The 19,580-nt window shown below is 38.1% G+C and overlaps 1 protein-coding gene across 3 annotated transcripts; it reads left to right on the forward strand.

The window, feature by feature from the left end:
• The first annotated feature begins 112 nt into the window (after positions 1-112).
• Positions 113-12,224, forward strand: pbxip1b (pre-B-cell leukemia homeobox interacting protein 1b). Of its 3 annotated transcripts, none has more exons than XM_041988915.1 (11): positions 113-211; positions 1,980-2,056; positions 2,454-2,529; positions 4,260-4,330; positions 4,781-5,168; positions 7,031-7,276; positions 7,393-7,416; positions 8,565-8,617; positions 8,875-8,988; positions 9,175-9,409; positions 9,588-12,224. In XM_041988915.1, the coding sequence occupies exons 2-11, from the start codon at positions 2,006-2,008 to the stop codon at positions 11,132-11,134; spliced, it is 2,805 nt and encodes a 934-aa protein (XP_041844849.1). In that variant the 5' UTR covers positions 113-211; positions 1,980-2,005; the 3' UTR covers positions 11,135-12,224. The 3 variants fall into 3 exon arrangements, with proteins under 3 accessions (XP_041844849.1, XP_041844852.1, XP_041844850.1); XM_041988918.1 differs by having other exon boundaries at positions 9,175-9,265; XM_041988916.1 differs by lacking the exon at positions 7,393-7,416.
• Positions 12,225-19,580: the final 7,356 nt, after the last annotated feature.

The following is a 19,580-nucleotide window of genomic DNA, read 5'->3' on the forward strand; positions in this document are numbered from 1 at the left end:
CCTACTGAAGAAAATGTGATTCCGAGCTGTTACTGGCTGATTTGGATGACAAGGGGCGGGATCAAAGCCAACTCCAACTGTGATTGGACGAGAGGCGCGTGGATCTTTAAGTTCGGGAGGCACGTTCCAAGTTACAAGTTGGATGGGAAAACTGAAGCGCCTGCTGTTTCTGACATATGCTCGGGGATCTCAAGTAAAGTATCCGACCACGGTAAGACTTACTTACTGATTTTGATGTAGCTTGTATTTTTTCTTTTAAATATAAAGCAACGACGTCAGTCGAGTTGCTGTTTTTTTATTTTGTTTTGTTTTGTTTTTTCCCTACTGCACAGCCTGTGTCGTTTGACGTTTTCCTGGTCCCTCGGGTGAAGTGGAAAATACTTTCTTACAGTCAATGTTTTCTTGTGGTTACTTGAAACTTGAAGCAGTTTGAACATTTTCAGACACTTACTACATTTAAAAAAATGTATATATATATTATTGTTCGGTGAAAAGTTTTATTCTTCATAAACCCATTTCCCTATGACATGTCCTGTGTAATTCACTCACTCAAACCAGCCTCTTTGCATAGTAATTGTTGACATGGTTGCTGTGCTGGTGATGCTGTCTATAAACTTTGCGATAGGGTTTGCTCAAGGCCTCATTTCTGTCGTTTATTTTCTTGACCATTTTTGGTATGTTTTCCCAGCAGACCAGGAAACAGTGTAGCTAAGATCTGTTCTAACATGGTGTTTGGTTGTGTTTTGCTCTGGAAAAACATCGCATGTGTTGCATTCAGGGCACTTTTGATGCTGTATTGAAAGGATAAATTAGATATTACAACTAAGATATAGGTGATAAAACTCTGTCTAGAAACATCTGGTTTTGTGCTACAAGTCAAGTAATCCTTTTAAGTATCCTTTTGTATTCACTGCTTTCTCTGTTGCATTCCCTATGGCCATCCTCTGCATGCTACCTCTTTCTGTCTCTATTCAATCTCATGGTAGCTATATTTAGCTGACATCTATTTAAACCATTCCACTATAAGCTCCACAATGCTCCTTGGGCCCTAGGCTAGATTCAGTAGACTTCTCTTGGGAGGCACTCGATTAGGAGACCTAAATTGAAGAGCTGGGAAAGAATTGAATTTGGAGAGTGAAGTGTGTCATTACCCAGCCGATGAAATATAAAGTGAAGTTCCTAATTCTCTTTGTATTCACAGAACAAAATAAGACCACACAATAAATAAGCATCTTGAATTATGTTATCCTTTGTAGTGTAAAAAGAGCTTTAGAGGCATTTAATAATCCTGACACTTAAAACCAAAGCGAACTTCTACTGATCATCAAACCATTTGCAAAGTAGGTGTCATTTTCATGCAGTTTACAGATATGCCAAATACAGCTGAAGAACGGGGGAGTGTAAACATCTACTGACCAGACTAAGAACTTTGAAATGGACGGTCCATTTAGCTGTCTGTATCTCCAGATTGGTGCAGGCCTTAGTTACCCATGTGTGTGCCAAAACATTTTTCAGCTAGTCAAAAGCCAGGGTGCCTACAACCTCCACAGCACACACAAACTACTAATGAAGAACTCAATGCTCCCAGGCAATGAGACTTCCTGCCCACATATACACACACACGGACACTCTAACAAAATGCTAGTAACACGTTACTGTAGGTCCTTTATTAGTAGAATGGGCGAGGCTGAATAGAAGAGACTGGTATTCAAATCCATGTGTAAACAGAGGATGTAAATTTGTTGAAGCTGCAGGGCTGACAGTTGCTCTAATTTTATACCAAATGCATCTTATTACATGTCAGTTCATTGAGTTAATCAAAAAGTTGTTTTTTTCCCACTATATCTATAAATATTAGGTTTTATTTGGTGGAAAATCCCACACAGCTTTGATGTAAACTATAAAAGCACAGAGGAGCATTGAGCCACCCTGACAATTACTGGTCACAAAAAGTTCTTCTTACTGCCTTTGTGTTGCAGGAGACAGGCAAAGGCTCTAGGGGGCCATGTCTGGAGGCACCACTTCAAACAACAGCTGGACCATCCTCACTTCTGAGGTATCATCACTTTTTAAAGTGCATATAAATATGTGGAGTAGCTGTGGATGACCTAATTTAAAATTTATTTTTCAAGAGAGAGGTCCTTGTCCTAATTGATTTTCCTTTTGGGTCACCTGAATATGAATTAGGTTTCTGTCATAAGTCTGTCTTTGTTTTTACTTGTGTAACAAGTATTCAGGCACTGGTCTTAAGTAGTTTTACAGACACGCACACAAACTCCCTTCCTTATTGAAAAGATTTTTTTACAGTAGATGTTGTTAAATAGGATCATACTTGGTAATTGCTGGCTCTCGTAGATAGATGTCGGCATGCAAAATAGCTTAGGCTCTTATTGCAGTGATAATTAAATGATATGGTCTTTGTCTTCTGATGGCCTTTCTGTTGCTTGTCACAGGAATCCGGCGCTGAAACCCTGAGGCCTTTTGCAGCAGGAACGGAGCAGCATGAAGACAGCCGTACAGCTGCAACAGGTATATTTAGGGATTATTTACTGTATGACACATAACATCTTTTTTTACCATAACACATTATCAGCTATGAGTGCTAAAGTTTCAAGCCTTTTCTATTCCTCCTTACCCTTATTGTTTAGAGGTAACTCATACATATTTCTGCTCATTTGACCTTATTTATTACAGCATTCATTAACTATATTTTGGGTCTTGTGAATGATGTAAAAACCCATAACAAGACACTTGGTGGATACATTAAGGCAATAAAGTAACTTTTTTTTTTTTATTGTAAACCGAGTTATTTACAGACTTTTAATATTTAAGAATGTCCTAAATCTTCATTTTATGCTAACATTAGTCATTCAACATTGAGTTCTGCAACCACACAAGGCAATTTTTACTCCTTCTACATATTGCATAACAAAGTCCCTTGAAGAGTTTGTGAGAAAACAGCTATTAATGAGATTTAGGTAAATCTTAAATGCATTAATTTCTGAAAATGTGTAATCATATTATTCAACAAGTTCACAGAATATAATTGATTGTTTTGCAGAAAAATGAACAAATGAAGCTTCCATTACTGTGTGTGATAGAGGTCACATGTTTGATTGTATATAAAATAGAGATGAGACATTTATCACATGTTGTAAAACCAGGTGTAAACTAATGTACTTAGAGCTGTCCACCTGTGATCACACTATCCACAGATCAAAGGCAATTTCCACATTAGCAGCTACATTGTTTGTTTTATTCCTAATAAATCCCAGTTCAGTACACATCAGATTTGAAGTTAAACTACCACAAGCACAATCATCTTACATCTAATTTTTATAAGAGCACATGGAACAGCATGCAATACCCTTTTGTATCAGTCATTTGTTTCAGCAACAATAATAAAAACTCGAAGATGTCAAACATTTCTCCAACAATATAGGAACAGGATAGAAGAACAAGAGAGGCTAGATGGCTAGCCTTTGCTGTTTACATGGCTGTAGTAGTGCTGCAGGTTTAAGACACCAGCCCTCGTCTATGAGCAGAAATCTGCAAGGAATCCAGTGCAAGTGCCTCCCTTATGTTGCAAAGCCATACGGAGGAGGTGTGTCTGGATTTGAACATTGGAAGGAACATTCAGATTTCTGTGTCAAGACCAAAAATAAGTGGCGTAAGTGGAAAAAAATCAGATTTAAATAATTTCAGCATGGTAATGTAAACATAGTGTTAGGACAGAGTGAAGGACAGATTTGTAAGGTTTTATTATCTTGGCTTTCTCTCTCTCTCTCTCTCTCTCTCTCTTTCTTCCCACTTCAGAGGCAGTGAATGCAAACATTCAGATAAATGTCCTCAAACCAGGTCCTGCGTGGGCAATTTACATCTGCTTATAAAGAATAAATTCATTTCTTTTGACAAATATTTGCAGCTACATAGTGAAAAAATTAATGACACATACACTTTCCTTAAAAAAACATAATTTAACACAGGTTACAGTATGAAAATTCAGGCATGTAGTACAGAACTGCCTGACAGCACAATTTATTTACTGAACATACGGTTTCCAGATTTTCTGTCTCTGCCAATTAATTCTTGAGAGGTGAATTACAATACACCACTCCACCCCTCTTCATCATGATGCTTCTGTTCATCAGGTGATTGTGTCATGAGTTACAGTTGCTCCATTTTACAAGTGACGGCTGAAAAATGTTGAACTGCTGTCCTAAATACTTCCTCTACTGTGTCTGTATTTGATGATCCAGGTTCTGGAGAGAACAGCCAGCCTGCAAATGGTGCAGAGTCTGCAGAAAGGCTCCCTGTGGAGGACTACCTAGTAAGACAGCATACAAATCATGCTCTATTATGTAATTGTACCAGTTGTCACATACTTTGGCTGAATATGTATTTATGAGTAGCCAGTAAAAATATTCTTATCTTTTATTTCATAATTACCTTATGGTTTAAAAGATTGCTCTTTTTTTAATTGCCAACGAATGCAAATTAAATGCGTTGTCCGGGGAGGGGGTGCTAGATTGTGATTGGTCTTTTATTTCTAGTGGCAGCACAGCTGGGACATTACCCCTTTTAACTTGCAAGTCACATTTGGAAAGTGACTGATTTCAGCTGTGTTTTAGGCTAAAGTTTACTCTGATATAGCTGTACTTTGTAAAATATAATACAAACACACTAAACTATGTTTTTTATTAATAGTTTTATCATGGTGCCACAAAACCCTTTGACTGTTCATATGGTACCATTTTAATGATGTTATTTTTATATCTAGGTATCAGAAGAAACAGCAGATCATAGTGGAGACTCAAGCGCAGATCAACACTCTTCTGTGCCTGCTGATGTTCCTGAAACACTCCTTCCTTCTTCTTTGGAAGCCTCTGCCACCATGATCCACTGCAGTGATGAAGTCAACCCAGCAGAAAGCCTACCTGAGGGCATGGCACAGTTTAGCCCTGATCCTGATTCATCCTCCGACTCTTACACCCTCTTAACTCAATCCCCTGATGAGCCCCCAGCCTCACTGCTCAGAACAGAGACTCTTGGATATGCAGAGATGGCACAGGGGGAAACTCTGCATCTGCAAAATGGGGAGGAGCTACACCTACAGGGAGAGGAGTTAGAACAGTACCCAAAGACAAGTGACTTAGAAAAGCAGACAGGTATGAACAACACAAGAACAATAATAGCAAAAACACAGATTATTATGTTTGTTGCCATGTAGTTCATGTAAAAGATCATCAGACAGCATGTCTACATCATCATCTTTTTTTTTTTTTGAGACTAAGCCGTTTGTACCATCTGTGTTTGAAGTAAACTTGGTGGACCAGCAGGTTATGGATTTGTTCAGTAACTGGGCCAGGCGGTGGTCTGGAAAGGCTGTGGTCAGTATGAGGAGGGGAGCATGACCCAACAGCGAAACCTTTTGTTGCATGACACCCTGCAGAAGTAAATCAGCTTCCGAGGATTTTTTTTTTTTTTGCATTGCGAAGGCTTTTGGTCTGCAGCTGTCTGTATGGCTACAGCATGAACCAGTTAGATTTCTGTTGCTATGTACTGCTTTACAACTACAGTTCAGCATAAGTGAGTTAGTGGTTTCTCTTTAGCAGGAAATTTAGATGCAAATAGTTAAAATTGTTGATTGATATTTATTGATTTTATGTTATTTGTTCATTTATGGGTTTTTAAAGATTACTTTTTTGTTATCTATGCTTTTTTAAGAAATATAAAGTGGCTTTAAAACAGATTGCGTGTACCACACAGAACAGAATCTAAGTCAAACATTTCATGAGAAGTTTTGTAAGTGTAGGTGTAGTGCTTTACTCGCTGTGGCATCAAACATTAGATGCAGCTGAAAGAACAAAATTATGTCCAATAATATTTTGCAATCGGTCAGTCAACTAAAATAGCCTAATTGATATCTTAAAAGTAAATCATTCATTGTTTATACAGTTTTCTAAGCTCTTTTAATCAGAAGACAGCTGCATATTGATATTTATATTGATATATAGATAATGCTATTTATCAGCGTAATCTGCTGGTATTGTGTGATGTTGCATTAGATGAGTTGTTTTTATTTGTAAAGCTATATCACTGTTCCCCAGATCCCATCATAAGCAGACTGAGCTGTAGACTTGCACTCTGGTTTTCCTTGTTGTTGAAAACTTAGATTGATTAAGTTTAAAAAAGTTAAGTTTTTAGACAAAGTATTGCTATACTTCAAAAAAAAGAATTATCAAAACACTATTTACCCCTTCGAGCCACCCTGTTGTGTAACAGCAGTACATTTGGCTGACCAGACTGCAGTGAACAAGGTCCAGCTGTTGTTTTTCTTCTATTTTTGTCAAAAATCAGACTGCTGGCTAACTTTTAATCTTAGTGACCACATTTGTGTCTCTGTGTTTAACTTGTGGTATTGTTTGATAAAAAATCCAGAGTGATGTGAATGAAGATGTGAAACATTATAGCAACGAGTGTGACGAGCTAACACTGGCTGATGGTTGACACAATTCAAATGCATTTTATAACACACACACAGACACACACACACATATATATTGTTATTGCTTTCCTATGTAAAATTGCAAAGATATAACCTTTGAGCCATATCAAAAAATGGTCTGTAAACCTAATTTATGAATTCCTAAATGCAAATCAAAGAGAGTAATTCTTACATTCAGAAGACACAAATCCTGAGCAGCTTGTAGTGCAGACTTTTGTCACTGACATAAAAATGATACGCATGTGTAATGTCAGCTTTGGAGCTAATTTGGTGTGCCTCAAGCACTTGCGCTTTGCCAGATAGGATAAAATAGTTGGCCAGTGAAAGGTAGTGGGTTTTGTAGAAGGTGCATTGTAAAGCTATACAAACAGAACATGGTAAGAAGTGCTGCAGCAATGTTTGATGTGAGAAAAAGAACACTTTTTCCCCACCTAATGCATTCCAAACATAAAAATATGAACCTCAGCATTCTTTAAAAGGTCAAATAACAATAATAATTTGTATTTTTTTTCACTGTTCCAGACTCTCGTGTGGATGCAGAGGTCATTGAGGAAAGGACAGTGCAGACGGGAGAGCAGGGAGAATCAGAGGAGAGGAGGAAGAGGTCTCTCTTAGCAGCTTTGGAGCAGATTGGAAGAAGAGAGGAGGAAGACGAAGAGGAAGAAGAATTTCAAGTGCCACAGCGAGAAAATGATAGCGGGTTCTCAGTAAACAAGTGCATCCTTGGTGCTGTTATTCTGTTAGGTTTGGGCACCATCTTTTTCTCAGGTAAGAATCACCTACTGACTTGGAAAAAAGGAGAAACTCATAGTTTTGAATATGTTAAAGTAGAAATGCAGGACTAGATGTAGGTGCTCTGAAACTGAAGTATATTATACCTGCAGGTGTTTTCATGGACCTGGATGATGGTAGGTTCTTTTAACATTTCCACATATGAAATAACTGATTTCTTCTTGGCATGTTTGTGCATGCAGGAGAGGAAAAATGCATGCATCACTTTTGCACACAAGACTATTATCCTTCATCAGAAAACATGTTGCATCAAGAAATTGGACCCATGTGATAGTGCGATACAAAATGTCTGATAAAAAGACAGGCCATAAAAGCACGGAGGCTATAAGGAAAAGAATTTACAAATAAAACAATGCTTTGTATCTCATGTACTAACATTTGCACAGAAAACTAGTTTGTAACAAACTTCAGACATTATAAACTTGTTATAAACAATAGCATGACACAAACTGTCCCAAGATAGATGCTAATGTAAATGCAGCACATTTGTGGTATTAAAAAAATTTATAAAAATGGAATAAATTCAACGCTACTGACTGGTCTGCAGTAAGCACATCGTGCTGCAGAGTGAAAAGAGAGCTGTCATTCACTTTATTAGACCAAGTTATTCACTAAATCCAGTTTCCAAAGGATATAACATGTTATTCCCTTTTACCAAAATACCCAACTCCTGTTTTATTTTTAAATGATAGGGTTAGGCTGGATTTGAACTTGCAGTGCGTCTGCGTAAGGTTGGTTAGGTCCACCTAAATGTGCACCTCTGCCAGACCCAATGTGCACCCCTGCTTGCAGCACTGTTACGCAGAAATACTCCCTTCTGATTGGTCAGTTTGTGATTATGTGCTTCCAGATTTCTGGAGCTTCTCACTGAATTTGTGCAGCAGTTGCAGAAGAGAAACTCCATCATGTTACCGTAACCATATGCTCAAGTGCAAGAGCACATGTCACTAATGTTGGCTACACTACTGTACGTAGAAGCTATGCGAGTGTAAATCCAGTTTTAATCTTAAGGAATTCAAGAAATTTGTATTTTTCTTTAATAAAACATAATTTTTTTCTATGGTATTATGGTATTTATTTGCAGCAAGATAATACAGTATAAATGCCTTTTCTGTAGAATATGTACTTAATTATAAAAACCTATAGTGCTTTGCTGCCTGGTAATTGCCACATTCTTTTAGGAATATGGAGTGAATTGCAATCTTTTGCATATTTGAGGGTGTATTATGCCTATAGACATTATGCTTTGCATATTGATTTCCAGAGAGTGACTATACCACACGGGAGCTGAAAGACACAGAGACACCTGGACAACAGGTCAGTGTGACGTCTGTACTTTATGTGTGCACATTTTACACGACAATAAGTGTTCATTGCATAAAAATTTAGTCTGATGTGCTCAGTATGAGACAACAGACTACAGAGGCAGCATTACAGCTTTTCCTCCTAACTGCTTCTCTGTACTGTTTTGTCCTTTCCCATATCACCATCACATATTTCTGTTTTCAACCTTATCAAATCCTCGAGTTGTGTTTTACTCTGTGTGTGTGTGTGTGTGCGCAATATGTTGACAGGAGTGGCTTAATCCCGACATTCCTCCCCATCGAGCAAATGCTGAAGGTTCAGAGCTCTTAAATAAGTTGGCTGAAGGGAACCAGCAGATTTCTGTGTTACAAGCCCAACTTCAGGTGTGACTCCATTCTGTCTATTACCTTTACTCTTCTTTGTGTGTGTGTGTGTGTGATATATATATATATATATATATATATATACAGTACATATATTACACAAATGCATATCTTTGCATAAATGTGTCATTGAGTGTATCATTTTCTCATGGGGGCCCTTTTCCTCCTGTTCTTGTTCTTTAACAGGCACAGAAAGAAGAGCTAAAAGTGGCCAAGGGACAAGCAGCGGAGGGATTGAAGGAGCGGCTGCACTGGGAGGAGGTGGAGAAGGAAAACAGTAGGTTGAAGACAGAGATGGCATCTCTCCCTTTCCTTCAGAAAGAAAACGACAGGATGAAGAAAGAGCTGGAGTCTGTCCCGGCCCTACAGAAAGAGCTAGAAACACTGAGATCCACTGTGACTGAATTAAAACTCTCCTCAGGTACAAACAGAGAGAGGGAGGAATCAGGAAGGGGATATGGATGAGAGCAGAAATTTGTTGAAGGATAATGGTAGAAAAAAAGGGAAAGCGTAGAATGTTATTTTACTTCAGCTTTTTTACTCTTACTGTAACCTACACTTGTCATCCCTCTAGTATTATTAACGTGTTTGTCTTTCAGCACCCAGTCAGACAGCCCAAGCACATGTGAGAGCCTCTACATCGCCCCCCACTGGCAAGCCAGAAGAAAACAGGCAGAGCACTGCTGGAGCTGTAGAGAAACAGACCGGGAAGCCATGGGATGACCAGAAAGAGAAAAAATCTTTAAAGAGGGATAAATATGAAATTACTGACAAGAAACAATGGAAAGAGAAAGAAAAATCTATATGGAAGGAAGGAGAAAAGGAGGGTCATAAAAATGGTAATAAAAAAGAATGGAAGAAGACAAAACATGAGCAAGAAATGTTGGAAAAGAAGAAAGATAAGGAAGTCAAGCAAAAGAAGCATAGTGATAACACAAAACAATGGAAAGAGAAAGACTGGAAGAAAACTGGCAAAGGTGATGATGGAAAGTCTTGGAAGGATACAGAAGGTGGGAGAGAGTGGGCAGAAAAGAGTGAGAGAAAACAATGGAAGGAAGATAGAGAATGGAAAAAGGGGAAAAGTGACAAAATTAATGGAGACAAACAATGGAGAGATAAAGAAATAAAGGACTGGCAGGGAGGAAAAGATCGTGGTGAGAGGCACAAGATCGGGGATGAATGGAAGGAGCAGAAGGAATGGAAGAAAGTGAAAAATGGCTTCAAGGAAAGTGGCAGAGAGAAGTGGGAGAGGAGAGACTGGAATGAGAAAGGAGAGAAGAAAGACCTTGATTGGAGGGATAAAAACATAAAAAATCACGGTAAAGAGGGAAAAGGTCAGGGTGAAAGGAAGCAGCAGGAAAACAGCAAAAATAATCTTAAAGGAAGGTCCGGCAGAGACGAGAGGAAACACTGGAATGAGTATGAGTCAAATAACAGAAATGAAAAACAGGATAACAAATGGAAAAAGAAGGATGGGAAGTTGGATCAGTTGAAAAAGAAAGAGGAGGACTGGAGTAGAGGAGGACAGACAGAGAAACAGAATAATGGAGACTTGAAAAAAGAGAAATCACGCTCATTAAAAAATGACAATGAGAACAAATTAACAGGTAACCATCACCACAAAGAAGAGCATCTCTATGGAGACGGAAGCCCCCCTCACACACACCACAGACCTTCTGTGGAACAGCCTGAATACTGGGCCCAGCAGAGAGATCGCATCCAGCACGATCCCAGACCACCACAGCAGTGTGACTCCGTGGAGACCTGTGCTAAAACTGAGCGGCTGCTCCCTGTCCCCTTACCCGAGTTTGAAGCCATCCTCCAAACCTATCTCACCAAGGCAGAAGAGGCAGGCGTGGATGATTCCAAAAGAGAGGCGCTCAAAAAGCTTACCACTGAATTCTTCAAGGACGGGATCTTTGTGCACAACCAGCTGAGCTTTCAAGCCTTTGCTGAAGATGTGGGAGATATTTTGGAAGACATGGTTGAAGGGGTGAATGGCGAAGACGAAGATAGTGACATAGAGGATGAAATGGAAGAGTTTAAAAGAGAAGTCATGAAAAGGTTTTCATTGCCAGGAGCAGGGGAGAAAGAGGAGAAAATGAAAGGGGAAAGGAGGAAGGAGGGTGCACAAAGACGTGGCTGATGGCGCGATAGAATTAATGTGTTTATGAAAAGCAGCTAAGAAGAGTCTGAGCAGATAACTCAGAAGGAACCTTTTTCTTTTTGACCACAAACGCTTAAAGGTATATATTTATCACCTGTCATTCTTTTGCAGGATTCCATATCTTGTTGTGCCACTTTCATGTAATTGAACTTTTACCTGCACACATGAACACACCTTCGTCTCATAGGAAGCGTTTGCATCTGCATCTGCTCGTTTTTTTTTTTTTTTTTTCGTTTTTATTTTTTCTTCAAATGTTCAGATAGAACCACATATTTAATTTAATATGATTGAGCAACTGCAGCCACTCTGATTGTCCTCAGGTATGAAAGTGATTCCTCTACTTCTGCATTCACTTCCTTTGTGCGAGAGATTAAACCTGCAGGACTGATTTGGATGCTTTGACTGTGAGTTGTAGTATTTATAGTCTTATTTAAACACTACACCTGTTCCTCTGTACCGTGCACTATCTACTGCCTGCTTGTTCAGGTTAATATTTTTTTTTTTTTTTTTGTTAATATCTAGAATACACCATGTTTTTGTATTGGTTGAGTCTTAATGTTGGATTATCTTCAACATCTGGTTAACCACCCATTTTATAGATAATCTCAACATGGATTACTGAGAACGTTTAGTAAATGCTTCATATGATTAGAGACGCTGGCACTGATTTAATTTCACTCTTTGTACATTTTGCATAAAAAATACATTAATAACCTGCTGAAATATATAATTAAGTTAGAGATTGGCATTTTATAGAAAAATAAATGTTGAGCACATATGATATTGACATGTTGAACATGTATATTTCTATTCAGGTACAGAATTCATATTGTGCACTAAGATGTCCTTAATTATTGTTTGCCAATGAATGTAACATTTATTTAGGTTGATTAGGATTTTATGGTACAAATAGCAAAATGTTTTCCAAAATATTCTGTTTACATGCGGATGAGCTGTAGGCTGCAGCATTGTAGCTTTGTGGTAGCGTAGAGAGCTTTGAATGTTGGGATGTTTGCTCCTGTTACTGTCTTAAAAATAAAAAATTTAATGCCTCCTTGTGATGAAATGACTTGGCTGTGTCTTCTTTTAACTCAGGAGCTTGATAATACTACTGTAACACATTAACCTAAAAGACTGAATTACATATGTCCTACAACTGAATAAAAATACCTAATTTGACACACAGACAAAAATATGCCTGTGAAAACAATATGATCCTGCTTATCTGAAATTGGCAAACAAAAATTAAACCTTCCTGCCTGCTGTTACTATTTTATTGGAATCTGTTTGATTGATCCTTTAGTTAACCATAGAGACATCATTAAAATAAAAAAAATGTCTCTTTCAAGAGTGATCTGGGGCCTCATTTATAAAACTGTGCGTATGATCCTTACTAAAAGTGTACGTGCGCCCAAAACTATTCAGATTCATAAAACCAGGCGTGCACAGGTCAAAGCAATTTCCCTTTTATAAATCACAGCTTGCGCAGGTGAAATTGGCTTTTATCCCTCCCCCTACACCCACATTCTACCATAAGTGGTCAATACAAAAAATAATATAAGCCAGCTGATCTGTGGCATTTTAATCATGGCAACCAGAAAAAGAAGAAGGAAAAAAAACGCAGGTTCACGGAGACTGAAGTTAAGGCGCTTGTTGGTGAGGCGGAGGCTCGCAAAAACATTTTATTTGGGGGGTCACAGTGGAATCACAGATAAACCTGACCTGACAGTTGTGCAGAAAACCATCACTGACATCCTCCACAAGGGGGGAAAACCTCAAAAAGTAGTTGCACAAGAAGTTGGATGCTCTCAAAGTGTTGCATCAAAGCACATCAATAAAAAGTGGAGTGGAAGGGAAAGTGTGGAAGAAAAAGGTGGAGAAACCAGCATGAATGACTGTAGTCTGGAGAGGATCATTAAGGCCATTCAAAAATATGGGGAAGTTAGTGCTTCCAGAGCCACCACACAGTTTCTGAACAGGGACTTTAAATGTTGCATTCCTCTTATCAAGCCGCTCCTGAACAAAACACGTCTGAAGCGTCTTACCTGGGCTGAAGAAAAAATGAACGGCTCTGTTGAGCAGTGGTCCAAAGTGCTGTTTTCTGATGAGAGCTAATTTTGCATCTCATTTAGAAATCAAGGTCCCAGAGGAAGAATGGAGTACTCTGGCTTCCTCCCACTGTCCAAAGACATGCATGTTTTGTTAATTGATTACTCTAAATTCTCCCTAGGAGTGTGTGTGCGAGAGTGAATGGTTGTTTGTCCCTATGTGTTGGCCCTGCGATGGACTGGTGACCTGTCCAGGGTGTACCCTGTCTCTCACCTGTTAATGCTGGGATAGGCTCCAGCTTACCCGCAACCCGTAATGGACTAAGCGGTACAAAGAATGAATAAATGACTGTGCTTGATTGGCCAGCAAACTCTCCTGACCTGAACCCCATAGAAAATCTATGGGACATTGCCAAGAGAAAGATGAGACACATGAGACCAAGCAAAGCAGAAGAGTTGAAGGCAGCTATTGAAGCATCCTGGTCTTCCTTTACACCCCAGCAGTTCCACAGGCTGATAACGTCCATGCCACAAGCATTGAGGCAATAATTCATGAAAAAGGGGCTCAAACCAAGTACTGAGTTCATATGCATGACTATACTCTTCAGATGGTCAACATTTACTCATTCAAAATCCCTTTTTAAAAAAATTGATTCAAATTTGATTCAAATTTTCTGAGATTTTGATTTTTAGGTTTTCATAAGCCGTAAGCCATAATCATCAAAATTACAATGAAAAATGTTTGCAAGCATAGCAAAATGCAAATAGTTACCCCGACTACATTAAATATAGATCTTCTTACAGGAAAACAAAAACCTCAGTGTGTTTTGTGTGGTGACGAGTTGGCACATGAAAGTATGAAACCATCAAAACTGAAATGCCATTTGGAAACAAAACACTCCTCTGTCAAAGATAGACCTGCTGTGTACTTTCAAAGGCGACTTCAAGGCCTGAAGGCATCACAAAAGTGTCTGACTTCTTCGTGCTCAAAGCCAAAATCTTACCAGGTGGCACACCATATTGCAAAGGTTAAGAAGCTCCATGACACTGCAGAGGACCTAATCTTACCCGCAGTTATGGACACGATCAGAGAGGTGTTAAAACAGTCAGCAGTTAAACTTAAAACTATACCTCTGTCAAATGACAAGATAAGTCTGTGATTCATAATTCCACGCCCCCTATCTCCGGTAGCCACACCCACCACGTCAGATCGAAGCCAAAAGTTTGGTCCTGAAAAACAAGAATCTGAAAGTATAAAACAAAAGTCTGAAGGGGAAATAAAAAACTGAAACTGTAAAATAGATAGATAGATAGATACATAGATAGATAGATAAATAAAGTCTATTGGAAAGGTTTAAATCTGAAACCATAAAAGCAAAAAAAATATCTCAAACTTGAAAAAGAAATAATACTGAAAAAACATTTTATTTAGAAAAATACAAAAAATTTAAAAAATCCCACTGAAATTAAGTTTGATATAAACATTTGATATATTTTGTTTTATTTTTAACCCAATTATGTTTTCAAACTTCACTGTAAAAACATTACTTTAATTTTAGCTGACATTTTTCACTTTCAAATATTTTTTTCAAATGAACAAACATTATGGCTGTGATTTATCTCCATAGATAGCCTGCTCGAGAAAGCTCCAAATGCAACTTGGAACCATTGTTTTCTCCATCGAGAGGCCCTGGATGCAAAAAAAAAAAAAAAAAAAAAAGTATATGGTACCAGTGCTTGATGAAACTCAAAAAAATGTCATCCGAGTGCAACTACACTAAGGTGCCACACTACATTAAACGGAGTGCAAAAAACACCCGATGTTTCCAAAAATTGTGCCAGGATCTTGGTAGTGAGCATGTCAGGTTTTGTATCATGAAGAGGTAAGCTAGCTTCCGAGAGGAAAGGTGTCGTCCTGCTTTTATGAACTAGGCTACAAGCTGAAATCGCAGCCTTTCTTGCCCAGAACAATTCTCTGGTATATCTGTTTAGCAACAGTGTGTGGCTGTTTGAACAATTAAACACGTTATACGTGTTAATGCAAGAAAAAGGGCGCAATATTTATTTTTTACAAAAACAAAACAGATGCCTTTAAGAAGAAGATATCCGTGTGGGCAAGTCATCCTATGTAAAAACCGACATGTTCCCCGATGCCTGTCATGACACGGCAGGAAATGTAATGAAGAAAATGATGACCACACACCTGAATAAACTGCTTGGGCGGTTTAATGACAACTTTCCCGAGAAACAGAAGGATGATAACTGGATACGCGACCCTCTCGGAATCATGGAAAGCGTCACGTTGCCAAGCAACGAAGAGAGTCAGCTGGCGGAGCTGTCCTGTGGTCGCACGCTGAAAAAGAAATTCGCGGAGGCGAGCCTCTCCCAGTTCTGGGTCAGCACCGTGATGAGTGGGTATCCTTCCCTTCCCACTAGCAGTAAAAAACTTTCTTACCATTCAGCACTGCCTATCTCTGTGAGTGTGGCTTCTCAACTCTTGTTCAACTGAAAAAGAAAATAAATAAATAAATCACACAGAAACGTTTAGCATGACCTCAGAGATGCTTTGTCTACCATCACCCCTGACTCTGAGACTCTTGTCAGGAGCAACAAACATTGCCAGTTCTCCTATTAAGTTTTTACTTTCTGTTCATTAGCACATCTGGTTTGATTTTTTTTTCCACCTAGTCCTTGCTAGTTGTCCTTAGTAGGTTATATAAACTCACTGGTTTCAGTTACCTTTTGCCAAATTGTTGTTATTTTACGTCCTTGTACTGTTTCCGTTTTCCAAGTCCTGTTTGTCATTTATTTTTTTTATTAAACCTTGGATTCCTGCACCTGCCTACCTCCTGCCTCGTCAGCCTGCATACAGGTCTGTGACAGTCATAGAGGGTTAGGATTGTTGTCTTTTATTTAAACTAGGAAGCTGTGCTTTGAATCACCTTAAAAAAGAAAGAAAGAAAGAAAGAAAGAAAGAACACCTCTGGCTCATCCTAGTAATCTTTAACAAAATGCATATTCACACATATGCACACTTGTGAGGCGTTCTCCAAGATGGTGAATTCATTAACATTAACACTGGCCAAGGTGAGACTATAAAACAGCTCAAATGTGGAAGGACTTGAAGAAGGTAATTCGAGTAAGGAAATAAGCCAACATACTTAAAACTGTTCTATACAGAAAAGTGGTTAAAACTCCCACAGACTCCCTCCTTATGTTATTCAGTCACCGATGATACATCAGTTACGGTAAGAATTGTTTCTGTCCCAGACACAAGTGATAAAAAAAAGAACCTGGCCTGGTTAAATATTTATGCATAAATCATGTAAATATTAATACCTCATTGTGAATTTCTTATAAATATTTTGTGTTTAAGTAAAGAGAGAATCAGACTTTTGCCAAGAGGAGCAGATGGAGCCCATCAATTTTTCAATTTGCCTTTTGGAGTTTATTTGACAATGGGATGCCATTTCATGGACACTAATCTTCCACAGCAGTAACAACAAGACGAGGCATTGAATAATGTGTGTTGAGTTCTCCATGTGTATTCCATAAGTTTATTAATCAACTATTTAGTTCCTCTTTCTTTACATGCTGAGTTGCTGACATTCTGCTGACTTGGTCAGCCTAACTTTCTGCTTCCAACACACACAAAATAAGGCACTACATCCTCTTTCTGTTGTTGCTAAGGCAACTGGTTAGTCATCTTTGTACACATTCCTGGATCAAGCTTCTAGTTTCATAACAACTTGTTCTGCACAAAAGACTCAGTTTTACTTTAGTGTAAATGTGTTTTGAACAGAGACTTCTCTAAAACCTTCTCTAAAACCTGCTTTCCCTTAAGCTTGGTTCCTCATCCAAGCCTGAGAAGTTTATCTTTAATTTTCACTGTTAACTGTATTGTTGCTCATTAGGCTTCTTGTTGATTTATTAATCATTTAAAAGAACCACATCATCATTTTATGAAACAGCTGTACTACAACTTTTGTTATAATTTCATATAAACAGAGGTCCACCTATTCAACTAAAGTGTTTCTCTGAAAGCCAAACACGGAATAAGTAGACACAAAAGCCATTCAAGTAGTTAAAGATGCAGGATTTAAGTTTTAAAGTAGAGAAAAAAAAACAAAAAAAAAAAAACAACACACCCTTACTGTAGGTACAGATGTCTCTACTGTAACAGGATATTAATCATAGAGCAGCTAGCAGCTTTGCCCCATGGAAAACCCTGATACTTTTGCTGCAAATAGCTGAACAATTTCTGTCCTCTCTGTGAACTATTTAGTTTGTCTTAGCTGTTCCTCTATGACAGTCAAGGGAATGGAAGAACTAGATACTACTATTCCTCTAGTAGCCTATATCTCTTTCTTTTTTTAAGGTAAAAAGAGAAATGGTTGTGCAGGTTTGTGTCATGCAGCTGAGACATATAACAAGGTGTCAGGAGATATGGATGATAAAGTCAATGTGCTCTGACTGCCTCCTTAATATGCCAGCTGTGCCTGTCCACTTTTTGGCTAAAATAATCTAAGATTTCTACAGTGAACTCCAAAGACCTCATTTGTAAATGTTTTTGCAGCAACTGTGCAACTAAAGTGATTTACTGCTTTATTATGCTTGTTTTAAGCATAGTTTCATGGTTAAGACAGAAATCACTAAGATAGTATATAAATTGTTTTATGATTAACTTGTCCTAAACCCAATTTTAAAAACCCATATGAGTTTTTTTTTTTAGTATTTTTCCAGAATGAAACTGGTTATTTGCTTCAGTTGAGTCCGGAAATACAAATGCATCATAGAAAATGTTTAGAATAATGATTTATCTTCTTTACCAGAAGAATTGGGAGGAGGTCGATATCCTCACCGTACACACACACACACACACACACACACACACATCTGAGTAGGTGAGTTTGCATTACATCAGATCAAATTAAAGATGTCTTAGACTCACAGTAATCTGTATTATTACAGAGCTGTTACTGGAACAGCATCGTTATTACAACTGAGTATTTCTTTTTTTCCCCTGAAAAACTGGTTCTCCTTTGTCTTTCAGCTCACGATGGTCTCTGTCAGTGGTCTGCTGGTGTCCAAGTTCAAGACATGCTAGCAGTGATGGTTTCTCTGACACTGAATATAGCAGGCCGGTTAAATCAGACCTCCCAACTTTTCAAAGTATGCATTATAGGTCTAAGAAACAAAAGCGCTGCTGTCATGCACTTGTGCAGTCTGTATCTGTAAAGTTTATAACCGCTTATATACTATCTGGGTTCTTTATGATGAAGTGGTGATGTTGTATGCAGAATGTGGTATTGAGTTGTCTTGCAGATATTAGCATTATATACACAGGCTGTTTATATAGATGGTGCTCTAACAAGTCATTCAATCACTCTCCTCTTCATCTCAAAGTTCAGTTTCCATGTCCAGTATAAATTTCAGTCTCTAACTATTTTGATTGACAAGAAAGTTTTCCATTTCACCTCTGTGCGTCTTAAATGAACCTTGTCTATATCATTTTATATTATTGAAATATTTAATTTCAATAATATGAGGGGCAATTTATGACACACAGTGTAGTCATCAAGTTGTATATATGCAAGTACAATAAAGACAAAACACAAAAAAAGGTTAAAACACAAGTAGCTGTGCAATTAAGGCATAGGTATAATCAAGTAAAAGTAAATCAAACTTTTACTTTAAATAAAAACTGTTATGTATTTTTTACTGATTATACTTTTATCTGTTTTAGACTATTTTGAATTTTCTTTTTACTGTGTACAGCACTTTGGCCAGCCTTGTTGCTGTTTGAATGTGCTTTATATATAATATAATATAATATAATATAATATAATATAATATAATATAATATAATATAATATAATATAATATAGTATAAAATAATATAATATAATATAATATAATATAATATAATATTGAACATAGACAGTGTAAAGAAAAATTTTGACCCTACAAAACCTCCACAGTTTTGTAGTAACTATGTTGTCTGCAGCCCTGTGATGGACTGGTGACCTGTCCAAGGTTTAACCTCTCACCTGCTACATGCTGGGTTAGGCTCGAGCTTCCCCGTGACCCTTAATGAACGAAGCAGTATAGATAATGGATGGATGGATGGATGTTGTCTGCACGCTGTCTAACAGAGGATACAGCACAGCTTTTCCAAGTGTGGAAAATTCCATGTTTCTTTTTGCACGCACCAAGTGCAATCCTCACTGTAGTCACATGATGGTGACGGAGCCAATGCGTCGTGTAACAAACCCCCTCTACTGGATGTATTGTATTATCTCAGCTAATGTGCTTACCAGTGGTAATCACGCCCCGGTCTCCTTTTCACCACCAAACATCACCAATTATGTGAAAAT

The sequence above is a fragment of the Melanotaenia boesemani genome, chromosome 6 (assembly GCF_017639745.1).
Source record: "Melanotaenia boesemani isolate fMelBoe1 chromosome 6, fMelBoe1.pri, whole genome shotgun sequence".
In the NCBI taxonomy this organism is placed as follows: Eukaryota; Metazoa; Chordata; class Actinopteri; order Atheriniformes; family Melanotaeniidae; genus Melanotaenia; species Melanotaenia boesemani.